Source organism: Apteryx rowi, unplaced genomic scaffold (assembly GCF_003343035.1).
Source record: "Apteryx rowi isolate R43461 unplaced genomic scaffold, aptRow1 scaffold_12, whole genome shotgun sequence".
In the NCBI taxonomy this organism is placed as follows: Eukaryota; Metazoa; Chordata; class Aves; order Apterygiformes; family Apterygidae; genus Apteryx; species Apteryx rowi.
In genome coordinates this window covers 1981279-1993490 of record NW_020447419.1, presented here as the reverse complement: position 1 = coordinate 1993490, position 12212 = coordinate 1981279, and the positions used below count along the sequence as shown (strand labels likewise).

The 12212-nt window shown below is 38.5% G+C and overlaps 1 protein-coding gene across 1 annotated transcript in view; it reads left to right on the top strand.

Moving 5' to 3' along the window:
• SPAG16 (sperm associated antigen 16) overlaps window positions 1–12212 on the top strand; it is a 413089-nt gene that overhangs the window by 287943 nt on the left and 112934 nt on the right. Inside the window, exon 13 of the mRNA XM_026087987.1 lies at window positions 4431–4496. Coding sequence (XP_025943772.1) covers window positions 4431–4496 — 66 coding nt within the window. The remainder of the gene's footprint in view (window positions 1–4430; window positions 4497–12212) is intronic.

The following is a 12212-nucleotide window of genomic DNA, read 5'->3' as shown; positions in this document are numbered from 1 at the left end:
TTCTAAATGAACATATTTCTTTGCGCTGATTTCTCAATGAACCAAGAAATTACAAATAAATCTTTTCTCTGAACAGTCTTTAGATAAAGCAAATGCTCAGATGTGCTCATCTTAAAAGCTCATGTAGTATCAAACTAATAAAGAAAATTGCCTATTGCACCTTGCACCTAGTATATAACACTCGGCCTGATCTAATGGACTTGTTATCTTGATTTTCGAGCTTGGCGAAGTACGTTTTCCTTGTGAGAGACTTTCACGTATAGTAGGGTATTTGAAATCCAGAAAAAAATTAAAAGCAGAGTTTAAAAAATACAAGTAGTTTTAAATCATGCTCATAAGGTTTTTGGAGGAGGTGCTTGTTTTGCTTGTTTTTCTCCAGAGGTGCTTGAATTATGGCTTGTTAGCTTTTTTTTTTTCCTTCTTGTTTAACAAGTAATTAAAATATAATAGGAAATTTGAACTGCGGTGTTACATAGTTAATGGTTGAACTTAAGTCTACAGATGCAAAGAAGCTGTAGAATATAGCTTAAAACTGTCTTAAGTGTCTCTTGTCTTGGCCTGATATTTGTATAAATACGCAGCAGGAAGTATTTGGGACAGAATTTCACCATTGGTTCAGAAATTTCTGGCTTTTATCCTGTAAAAGTAAAAGCAAAAGCCCTTTTGAATTTAAGTTCCCTGTTTAGCTACTTTTGCATCAGGTTTATTGTTCACAGATTCACAGTTCCAAAGGTCAGGCAGCTTTTCTATTATGTTGTGGCACATTTGAAAAAAAGACCTATTTTCTGTGTCTGAAGCCTTTCAGATGCCTCTAATCTGAGGCAGGCAATTAATATCTGTGCTCAGTGGAAGCGCAGGGGTTGGTAGGTTCCAGGGTATAATGTCACGGTGGTTCTAACTGGTGATTCTCATGGTAATTTCAGGGTTTCAAAATGGAAAATTATATGTGCGTGTGCATGTGTGAATAATCTTTAAAAAAAAATGCAGAACACTTCCTATTATTTTATTTTCTTTGAATGTTGGTATTATCTGTGTATTTTCTGCGATGGAAGAATGTGTGGTTATGAATGTAATTGGGCAGTAGCTCCGAGAGTGAATAGGATTGTTTCCTGCATTAATATTTCAATCAGGAACTGATGACTCAGTTAACAAGAGTAATGGGTTCACCATAATTTACTGCCCTTTGCGACTGCTGAGGTGTCATATTCAAGGAGACTGAATAGACCCCATAGGGCAAATGTGGCAAAAATGACAAAATGTGCTTTTTCACGGCTCCGGAGCTCCGCTCTGATCTTTTGTCATCATCTTTGTGGGGTAATGGTCAGTGAGACCTTGACGGTAGTGTCAGAGGAACATTGTCTCAGTATTGCCATTAGAGGGGTTCGGGAAAACGAACTCCTCCTTTTTCCTTTGCTCTTTTCCTCATGGTGCAAGTCCCAGTTTGCCCATACTAGGCTTGAACCCAAAGAAATCCAGACACTCCAAACTTTCACCCCAAGGAAGGTGCAGCCTGCGACTTGAGCAGCCTCTTCGCACCTGGTTCAGCTCCATGCTGAACCAAGCTGGGCTCCTGGTGCTGTGACAGGAGATGATTTTATAATTAACAACTGAAAAGCAGAATGCATATGCAAAAGGGGCATCATTAACTTACTGCTGAGCTCTTGACACTGAAAGCTCAGTGCTCTCTTAACATGTGGTCTGATCCAGAGAATATTTATTACTGCTTGATTTTGATGGGACATTACAGCGAAGTAGAAAGCGCTGCAGTTTTGTTTTTATGGCATCTGTGCAAGGAGAAGAAAAGTCTTAGATTTCATGGTGCTGGTAAAGCAAACTGTAGCTGTGCATTGAATAAAGAGGCACTTTGGAAATTAATTTTCAGGGATAGTATTGAGAAACACTTCACAGAACTATTGCCTTTGTCTGTATTGTTATTGCTGCTGCTGTTGTTGTTGTTGTTATTATTATTATCCTTTCCATGTGGTTTATATTGAGTTGACTTCTAGAACGGAAGTCAAAAAGTTGGCAGTTGTTATGTGGTACTGCATCCATCTATTTTTTCTTTTTTTTCGTTTGTGTTTGCATGCTTTTCCTGTATTTGTGGAAAGGTTACTGTSTATATATTGGTATTTGAGAGTGTCTGAGGGTAAATATTATGCCCTGCTGAGCAACAGCAGTTATTTTATAAGGGTTATATTTCACATGCAAAACATGCACTGACATTTGGGTTGATACCATGGACTGGGCAGATTGATAACACTGCTAGATCACAAGGTGTACTTTATTTCCTTGGAATTTTTACTTGCCAGGCTGTTCATATGTATTTGGTTCTATTTTTCTCCTATTATGTTGTTATCTTTATCAAATTTAATTTGTCTATCAATATCTGCCCTGGGAATYTTGTGTAATCCCATCTCTATTCCAACAGTGAATTTATAATTGGATAATAATTACTTAAATTTTCTTTTTTTATCAGGATTTATTGGTTTGAATTTGATTATTTATCAACCATTTAAATATGGTTTGGGGTTTTTTGTTCGTTTTAGGGGAATTTTTTCCCCTGTCAGTTGAAAACTGTGGAGTGCTAAGGAACTGTATTCTGGCAATATTTTAAGCTTGGCAGTTGGCTTGGTGTGCTTGCTTTTCAGAGATGGTGKATGGTTTTAATGGTCCAAAGCCTTTTTTCTTATTCTTATACTTGTCTTGCAAGACTTCCTTGGTAATAGTACTGATCCCTTGGTTTGATCTCAATAGTGTACGTGGTCTTCAAGAAGAGTTAATTCAAGACAGGAAGTTAAACCAAAAATATGATGTCATGCAAAACGGTTTACCAAAATGGAGCTTGCTGAAGTAGCATGCAGCCTTTTTTGGTGACAATTTTTAAATAAAAGAAATGCTGTGAGGCATTTGATACCATGGTTTATGAGTAATTTGCATTTCAATACCATATGAACAAGACTGGAAGGAGCCTCCTTGGTCTCCAAGTACAGGCAGAAGACCACAGTCAGAAACAATCACTCCTTTCCAGACTCTTCAAGCTGCTGCTTACAATTACTGAGAATTTTTTTACCCCCGCTACTTTGAGTGCAGGGATGTTTTCACATCTCACTGGTTTAGAGCTGTCTTCTAATTTCCAGCTGATATTTATCTGACGATAATTAATACCATATGTTCCTGTGTCAACACTGCTCTTCAGCTTCCATAGCTCTTTCCCTCTTTGCTTAGCCCTGATATATTTATGTATAGCAATCTAATTCCCTTTAACCCTTGTKGTGTTGGACTGAACTCTTCTAAACAGATCAGAACTGTAAGATGAACTAGAGGCTATTATTGAGTAGTAACCCAGGAGAATTCGTGGACAAATCTCATCTGCTTTCACGAAAGGACTTGTTGCAAGCAGTAAGAATATAGTGACAATGTCAATAAAGAACAGAATTCAGRTATCTTACATCAGAATAGAAGTGATTCTTCTGAGGACTGGAAAACAGTAGTGGAATAAGACTGATGGTATAAACGGAAAAATGTGATTGATGTATGAGTAACGTATGTTACCCGTGCTCCGGAGAAATTAATTCCAGCTGGAATGAGTGCAAAGATTGGACTACTAGGATGAGTAGAGGAGTTCCTGACCTTGGGTTTGTTTGTTTGTTTGTCTGTTTCCAGAAAAATGCACCAAACAGCTGCTTGGTTCCAATGTCAGTAAAAATGTTTCCTCAAAGGGAAAACTTGTGCTTAAGCATATGATTACACTGTTCAAACCTGGGTTTTGCTTTTAAAAGAAAGGGTTTTTTTTGCCATTTCCTATTAAACAAATTATTAATCATTAATCGTTAAATGAATGATGTTTATGAAAATTGAGAAGCGCATCTATTTACTCCCTCTGTCTCCCCTAGACTTCTTTTTTAGCAGGAGATCTTGTGGTTGGATGCTTGCTGTGTGGGGAGAGCAAGTCAGATATCAGTGATGACATCTGACATATGTTTCAGCTCTTTGTAGGTCACTTATGGCCTAATGTGGAAGATGATAAAAGATAATTAATTTTGATTTCATGCTTGTGCTTCCTTAAGGAAGACTTTAGTGGTGTGTGTTGAATATCAAGAAATGCAGCTGAACCGTGGCCTAAGCAAGCGTACAGGCTTTGGGAAGCGATGATTACACCTCCTAATTCCAACCCTCTTGTGAGGGAGATGTCTTCCTTCACGATATTTAAATGCACCTTTTTTACTAGCTATCCCACTAAGAATATATACCCTTAGTAACTGTGAGAAATGTGTTCCTCTTCCATGCAACCAGGAGTTGATTTTTAGCACACAAAGTGCCTTGGTTTGCACATAGCCGTAAAATCAAGGTCTTTGTACTTAAAAAGGCTGTAGTGTAATTTATATCACTATAACCCATTTAATTGCTTTTTTTTATGGTTAATTTCCTAGGGACTCTGTGCTCACACCTTGCATGGTCACCTGCATTCCTGTAATCATGCTACATTCAACATGAAGGTAAGCTCTGCATACGAATTTCTCTCTCTCTCTTTTTTTTTTTTTTTTATCACCATCTTCCTTGCTGTGGTAAATACTGTCGTACACTTTGGCGAAAGAGATACCTTTGCAGCTGAATTCAACATTAGCAGTTACTCTCAGAGCAGCTCACTGTGGCACACACGGGCTGGCCCGAGYAGAGTCCTGGTGACTGTTATAATAAAGCTGCCGCCGCCTCCTTTTGACCAGCTCCTTTTTCTTTTGATCAGAGCAAGATGTCTAGCCATTCTCCCTTGTCACAATCATTTAGTTACTTGACTTAAATGAAGTGTCCTGTTAGTTTTTTTTTTTCCTGGATGGTTAATTTTGTAATTGTTGTTGTCTAAAAGGGATCATTTTGGATGGGATTAGTGATGGGCCATGATTTAAATGCCCATTAATTTCAGAAGGGAATTAGTTTTTCCAAAACATTTCTTTGAAGTGATCCAAAATATTCTGAAATGATCAAAGCATTTATGGTTTCTCTAGCTCTGCTGTCCATGCTGCTCTTTAAAACTGGTATGAAGGTGGTGAGGTGTGTGCCRGTTTCTGTCACTGCTTGACCTCCTTTCTCTCAGGAACTAGCTTTCTTCCATCTTGCCTGAAAAACTTCTCAGTAGGGTTCCTGCTCCCTGTGCCCTCACTGCCACTATTTTATGACAAGCATAGCAAGGTACCTGTTTTTAGCTGGAGGAGCTCCTGATATTCTCCTCTTGTTCGATATTAGCGACTGCTTTACCATCTGCTTATGTCAACCCTATGTGCTCATTGGGCAAAGCCTAGGGGTTGACCTAGCACGAAGCATGGGATGAGCTTATTTCAAGTAGAGGAACAGGAATTCCCAGGATAGYGTATTTCTTTTTCTACCACATACCTCTATTTGTATATTTGAGAGGCACAACCTGCCTCTCAATATTTCGAAACGTGATGGTGTAGAAAAAACAGAATATTTAGCAATAACAAGAAATGCGAGGGAAGGCTTTGCTGGAGCCCGCAATAGCATAGCATTGACTTTAACCTGAGTATTTGCAAAGAGCCTCATGCTCTGATGTGACCTATAATGATTAACAGGAAGCTGAAAGATTGTGTGCTGATAATCTTCCAGATAAGCTTGTTATTTTGATAAAGAATATTATAGTTGGCATTAAACTCCAGACTAAAATCATTGGTTGACATTCTCAGTGATTGAATTAGTAAAAATGGAAACATCCAGCGCAGCATTGATTAAACTGAGTGAGGAATATAATTTCAGAAGCTGTACTTGCTGCTAGGTAAATTAACTGTGTAGGTACTGGAAAACTACTGAAAAAGCTAAGTAGTTGGTCCTGAGATGCACCAGTTACRGTTGTCGCATTGGTTGGCTAACACAGCAAGTGTTAGCAACCACATGGCTTGTTGAGGCTGATTTCTGGGAGAACCCTAAGGCTCCTAAGTCACTTCAGTGCTTGTGATACTTTGGGGCCCCAAAGAGTTTTGAAAGTACATGAATTTCTAGTTACCCAATATGCTCTGCTGTACAAAGAATATAAGAACAAACAACACATTTTCCGGTTAGATCAGAGAGCCAGCAGTGTGTCCAAAAATTAAGGGCTGTGTTAGGGAAAGAGTATTGCATGAGGGAGGAAAAAAAAAAAAAGAACATGGCATTTGTGCAGATTGAATAAATTCTCATTAAACTCTCTGAAACTGATTAAATTTGAGTTATTTACTGTATCATTTTACTGAAGCTGTAGTTAATAGCTTTTGTTAAGTGTGTAGCATTTAAAGCCAGAATTCTTGATAGTGTTCAGACTYGATAATTAGCAATTTTTCCATAGAACATAACTGCCAGTTTTGGCTCCGGAAACATCTGGCCATTTATTCGAGGCTGCCTTGCTGGGACGTATGCTCTCTGGAGAATATAGCTTTTACTTGCACGGCTCTCAGAGGTATCCCACTATACCTTCTGTAGCTGTGGTTGTATCAGGAGTTCAAAGATACCATTTTCAGCAGTATATAAACTTCTGCAGTTTTCTAAGTTAGTTCTGTGCCTGTGGAAGGTTTCAGAAAGTTTGAGCAAAATCTGCAGGGCTGCTTTTGAATTGAAGAAACGTAGAAAAATGTATCTTTCCTTCCTGAAGTTAATGTTAAGGTTCCTTTTACTCCCACATACCTGTAATACAAGTAACAAAAAAAAAAATTAAATATAAGAAAAATATTTAAGAGGGCTTAGCCTTTTCACTGAGTACAAAAGTACATGTGTGTTTGTAAGGATGTTTCTTTAGTGGCTACTGTGCATATGCCCAAATTCTCCTCAAAGGCTCCAAGTGGATGCTCAAAGTCACCCCAGGCTGACTGCAACTGAAGATTCAATATTTCTGTGCATGTGCCTCACCTGGGAATGGCACGATACCCATTCTGGGGATACCCAAGTGAGACTGGACCCGAGAGGCAAAATAATTTCCCCGCTGTTTGAACATGTCAGGGGTTTGAGGTGACCCCATTTAATCGTTGCATTCCAYGTGATGGCATGAACGTAGGCCCATGGTGAGCAAACAGTGGTGGAAGGAGCCTCAGCCCCAACCCGGCTGACTCCAGAGGCCAAGGCAAGATGTCGAGGTCAGCCTTGGCCTCTCCTCCTCTCTCGGGGACTTGTAACACAGACAAAACTGGGTGCTTTGAAAGGGCCACTGTTATCTTCACTGCTCCAGAAGAGAAGAATTATGCACCTGCATAATTCATGCAGAGATGAATACTCAAACCACTAATGTTTTTACATTAGTAAATTTTCTTTATCAACAACTAGAAGGAAATAACGCAGTTTCACACGATATATTTCATGCAGGGTATGGCGATCTGTTCTTGAATGCTGACGAACCTTTTCTGTCGTGTAATATAAAATCTAAGTATGGCCTAAATAGCATTAGTTGAAATAAGCATTGCGCATCTTTGCACAGCATTCTCCCAGCTTGGCAGACCACCATATGCTAATGGAGACTATAGAATATATACAAAGAATGCAGATGCTTGGCTGAAATCATTGCATATTTAAAGCAGAACAAAGTTTGCTCCCTTATGTGTGTGTATATATGTGTTTGTGTTGAAATCGGTGTGATTATCATTCACCTGTGTTTATTTGYATCTGCCATACCATGTTTGTGTGACATTTGCAGGGTAAGAAGTCATTACAGAGACTACCAAATTTCCCAAAACAGAAACTGTTTTTAGAATGAGAGTTTATATTAGAAAAACCTAAAAGACTATAGAAAATATACTTGATAACCACTGCCCAATTTTACCTCCCCAAGCCAAAATGCAAACAGCAGTTAGGTCATTCTTCCATTGATTTGCCAAAGGACAAACAATGTCAGRCAGTTCTTACACAAAAACAAAATTTCAATTTTGTTTACCTCTTCAGCAGTCCAGTTTGATGTCAGCTACCATTTAGCTGGGCCAATAATATTGATATTTGATGTCAGTTCTTATTCATTACTGCACCCAAATGATGCAAAAGTCAGATCTTTCAGACGTTTCTACGGATGGCCAAATAAAGCCAGGGATGTCTGACTGCATCTAACAGACACAAACAAGAAAAGAACAGAATACAAAATCAAAAACGTATCTACTCCTATTGTTATTTATGTATTCAAAGTGTTCACCTCTTTGCATAAACTCAAAGCCAGTTACTTACAAAGGTTACCTAGTAATATCAAACGTGTTCAATTATACATGCAAAAGGGCTAATAGGTTCTTCCTCTGGTTTATTTCTGTCTCCATGCATAAGAAATATAATTACAGAACTGAATTGCATTTTAAATACAGATTTTAGTATCATTAGTTAACCATTTTCAGGCTATCAAATGTTGTCAGAAGCAAAGAAATAAATCTGTTCTCTCTCTATGGCATGGTGGAGAACAAAATCTTCTTCAAAAGAGAGTTTTTTCCCGTATGCAGTCTTTCATTTCATTTGTTGACAAAAAGCTCAAAAAGCTCATTCTGATAACAGTGAAACTCTTGGAAAATGGTGCTAGGATACACCTTGACATCTGTGCTTTGAAGCATTCATGTTACTGCCTGGTTTTGGAAGACTTTTTCCTGGAATACTCTCCACCTCTTGGCCAGACGTACTATTTAATCACTTTTCTTCACCTCYGACACTATTGCTATTCAGACACCTCCACTTGGCAAGTACCTGCCTATTTTACGCATTTTGTGTAGACCAGAAAAGAAGTTYGGAAACAATTCTACAAGAATCCATCTTTATTTTTGTCAGTTTAAATCTTCTTGCTCTCTGCGTCTGATATTTGTGTCTTAATGTAGAAGGCTGGATGAACAAGGAAAAATATCTTTAACGGATAACCTAAAAGTGGAAATTTCCTCCAGCTTTTTCAGTGAGGAAGCTCCGGGATATATGCATTTATCTGACTGTGTTCAGAAGGCCAAAGAAATTCATGATGCATTGGTTTGGCTGAACAAGGTGCCGTATTTTCGTCTCCCAGAGAGAAGAGATGATCTTTTAGTAAAGGAGTATGAATGGGACTGAAAAAAATCTGATTTTTTTAAATATATGACACCTTTCTGTCACTGAGTTTCCCATCATCATTTATATTTTTTTTATCGGACAGAGATTGCAAAGATGAACTTAATAATAACTGTAATATACTGAGATGAGTCAACGATGGAGAAAAATCCTTTTTCTCTCAAATATAGCAGATGACGCTGAAGGAGAGAACATTTGTTGGTGTTGTAAYGCACTAACTGCCCTTAGAGCCTACCTCTTCACTTCTAAATTAGGCAAAATGTGATTCCTTCACTGTTGAAGTCCAGGAAGGATTTGCCTTCTTGCATTAATTTTGTATGAATTTCACAGCTCTAATTTCTTCTGAGAAAATTTAATTTTCCATTAGTCTTGAAGTCTGTTTACTCAAGGTCTAAGCTGCCTTAGGAATCTTGGAATTAACAAGCCTTTTCATTCTCCCCAGTGTAATTTATTTATTGTGATTTTAGACCCAATCCTGTTAAGATTACTAGCTCCAAAAATAATTGCAGATCAAGAAAACTCACTTTCTTTTGGGCATTTGACTCTTTGCATTATAGGAGAGGTGAAGAGAAATCTCATTTTGCCAGAGAACTTCACCCCTCTTCTCCTGCCTAGGGGTTTATATCTTTTTTTTTGTTCACCACACGGTTTGACTGTCTTTCTTTTAAACCCAGGAATCCCTTCTGGTGTTGCCTGTTGTCACCATGCAAGTACCCTCAGTATTTTGCAAAGGATCCTGTTTCATTCACCAAAACAAGCAAAGCTTGAATTTGAGAAGACCTTCTTTCTTTCTACCTTCCTGACGGTAGGATCTGGGAAGATATTTCAAACCTRTCAAGAAATGGCAATCAAAGAATCTAGCTGTAACACTGATTATTTCTGAAAAAGCCACTGCCTCATGTTCTCTTTCCTTGCTTGGCCAAATACACGACAGCTTCACGGACAGAAAGGAACATAGTTTTTTCCAGTAATGATGTTTGTAGAGACATCACTTTCAGCTCAGTCTTCTCTGTCGCCAGACATTACTTGATTGATAGCTGCCTGTCTGCAGATATTACCTGAAGGTCTCATGTCCTGTGAGATGCATTGCGTTCCTAACCTGTTTAATCCCTTTGTTGTCCTCTGGGTGTTAGGTACTCTTTGATGTGTCCCAGTAGTTTTCCATGGTCTTGGATTTGTGAGTGCAAAACATATGTTAGATTAATATGGTATCTGCTAACACCTGGACTCCATAAAAGTGAAATAACTGTGGGCAGTTGCTCCTGCTTGGAAGCAAGCCATGTATACCGTGATGACCAGAAGTTTATAATCCTAAAAATTAGGACCTCTATCCTCCAGAAGTGGACAACCTAGAGATRGTGTATCTTGAAGAACTTGGGGCAAGAATCTGGGCAGGGAGTGTTTCTCTGCCTGTCGCTACCACAGTACTCTCTCATGCATTCATGCTATCTCTAATATTCATTTATCTTGWTARTAAATGAGCAGGAGAATTGATCCGTTAACACTTCACTGCTAAATAAATATACATTTACTCAAACTTCTGAGTGTATTCATAGAACATTATAAAGTATTCTGAGAATATTTTACATTTGGAAAATTCTGGGAAATTGAATGTTACCTGTTTTAAGTGTACAGCATACCTAGTCCCTTGCAATTTCTTACCTGAATTACAGCTTTCACTTTTTCATCCTTTCTCCTGGGCCAGGCTTTGCGGTTGGACTGAATCAAACAGGATGTTCTGCTGTCCCTGCTCCGAGTGACACTCTGTGTCACTGCGAAGCCGGAGACGATTCAGATATAGGCAGGCAAGTGTTGAACCAGCACTTAATGAAACATTTAACTTCTCCAATTGAAACTTTTCATCAAATTTTGTCCTCATTAGGATCTGGGGATATCACACAAGTTTGTGTCAATGTTTCATGATTAAAAAATTCAGATGATGCATTGACAAATAGACATTTGGATTTTKGACAACTGTGTAATGTCTAAAGAGCAGGAAGTATGACGTTATTTTAACTAGCCTTGGCTTAATTTGATTTTGAGTAACTTAAAAAAACTGTACATTTTAGGTAGGCTTGACTCTTGACAAGATCCTGGGGAGAAACTGATAATTAACTGACCATATGGTATATTCTTTTATGTTTTCAGACATCACGTTTACAAATAAATATACTGTTATGTCCACTTGCTCATAAGTGTAGTTGAAAGCAAAAGAGATGATCTCATTAAATGTGATTTTGTTTGCTTAATTCTGTGTTCTTCAGTGAATGTGACCCTCTGTGTATACAGTCTATGAAGCAAATGCTGTTTAGCATGCAAAACTGCTAGCAGCGTGGAAGACTTTGCCCTTCTTTCTTAGAGGAGAAGAATTAATTTGTGCATCCCAAGTTGCAACTGCAGGGATAAGAATCCTTAAAAATTACATCTTCTGGCCCAGCATGCCAGACTTTCCTGCGGCAGATTTACMGTGTGGGTCCCAGGTCCCAACATAATTCATTTTTCATGTCAACACCTGTTTTTTAAACTTGTCATTTTGCTACATACCAAAAAAAGAAAAAAATCAGAATACCAACATCTATGTAGGGTTTTTTATTCAATTTCCCACGTGAAATATAGTCCAACTTGCCTCCGTATGCAATATTTCACAGGAAATAATGTTTGAAGATACATGAGAAAGCAGCGTCCTGTCCCTACGCTCTATGCTGTAACTCCCTCGTGTGACAGTAATTTTCTCAATATATTGTGAGACTTGAGCTTTTATTTGCAATACCAGTTTTATCAGTGGTTTGGACGGAAATGATCACAAGTGCTCAGGGCTCCATGCTTCGGTTGGGTGGTAGTGCCAAATCTGTTTGCTTCCAGCTCACCCAGCGGCACCAGGTTGACGTGGATCAGGTGTGGATGTGGGTTGGCATTGCAGGAGCCAGTTTACATCTTGCAATACCTGCTATCTGTAGCAAGCTAAATTTGGTCTGGAGAAGTGGTTTTGGTTTAGATCGATGATTTGTGTCTGGTAAGAGGATTCTAGACCTGGATACACCTTACCATCAGACCATAGCCAAAGGGAAGCGAGGTGCTTAAAATAATGCTCTATGCATGGTTGTACACGACATGGCTTTGTACAATAGCAAAATTGGATTTAAAATAAATTTCTGGAAGAATGGAAGCAGGGCCACATT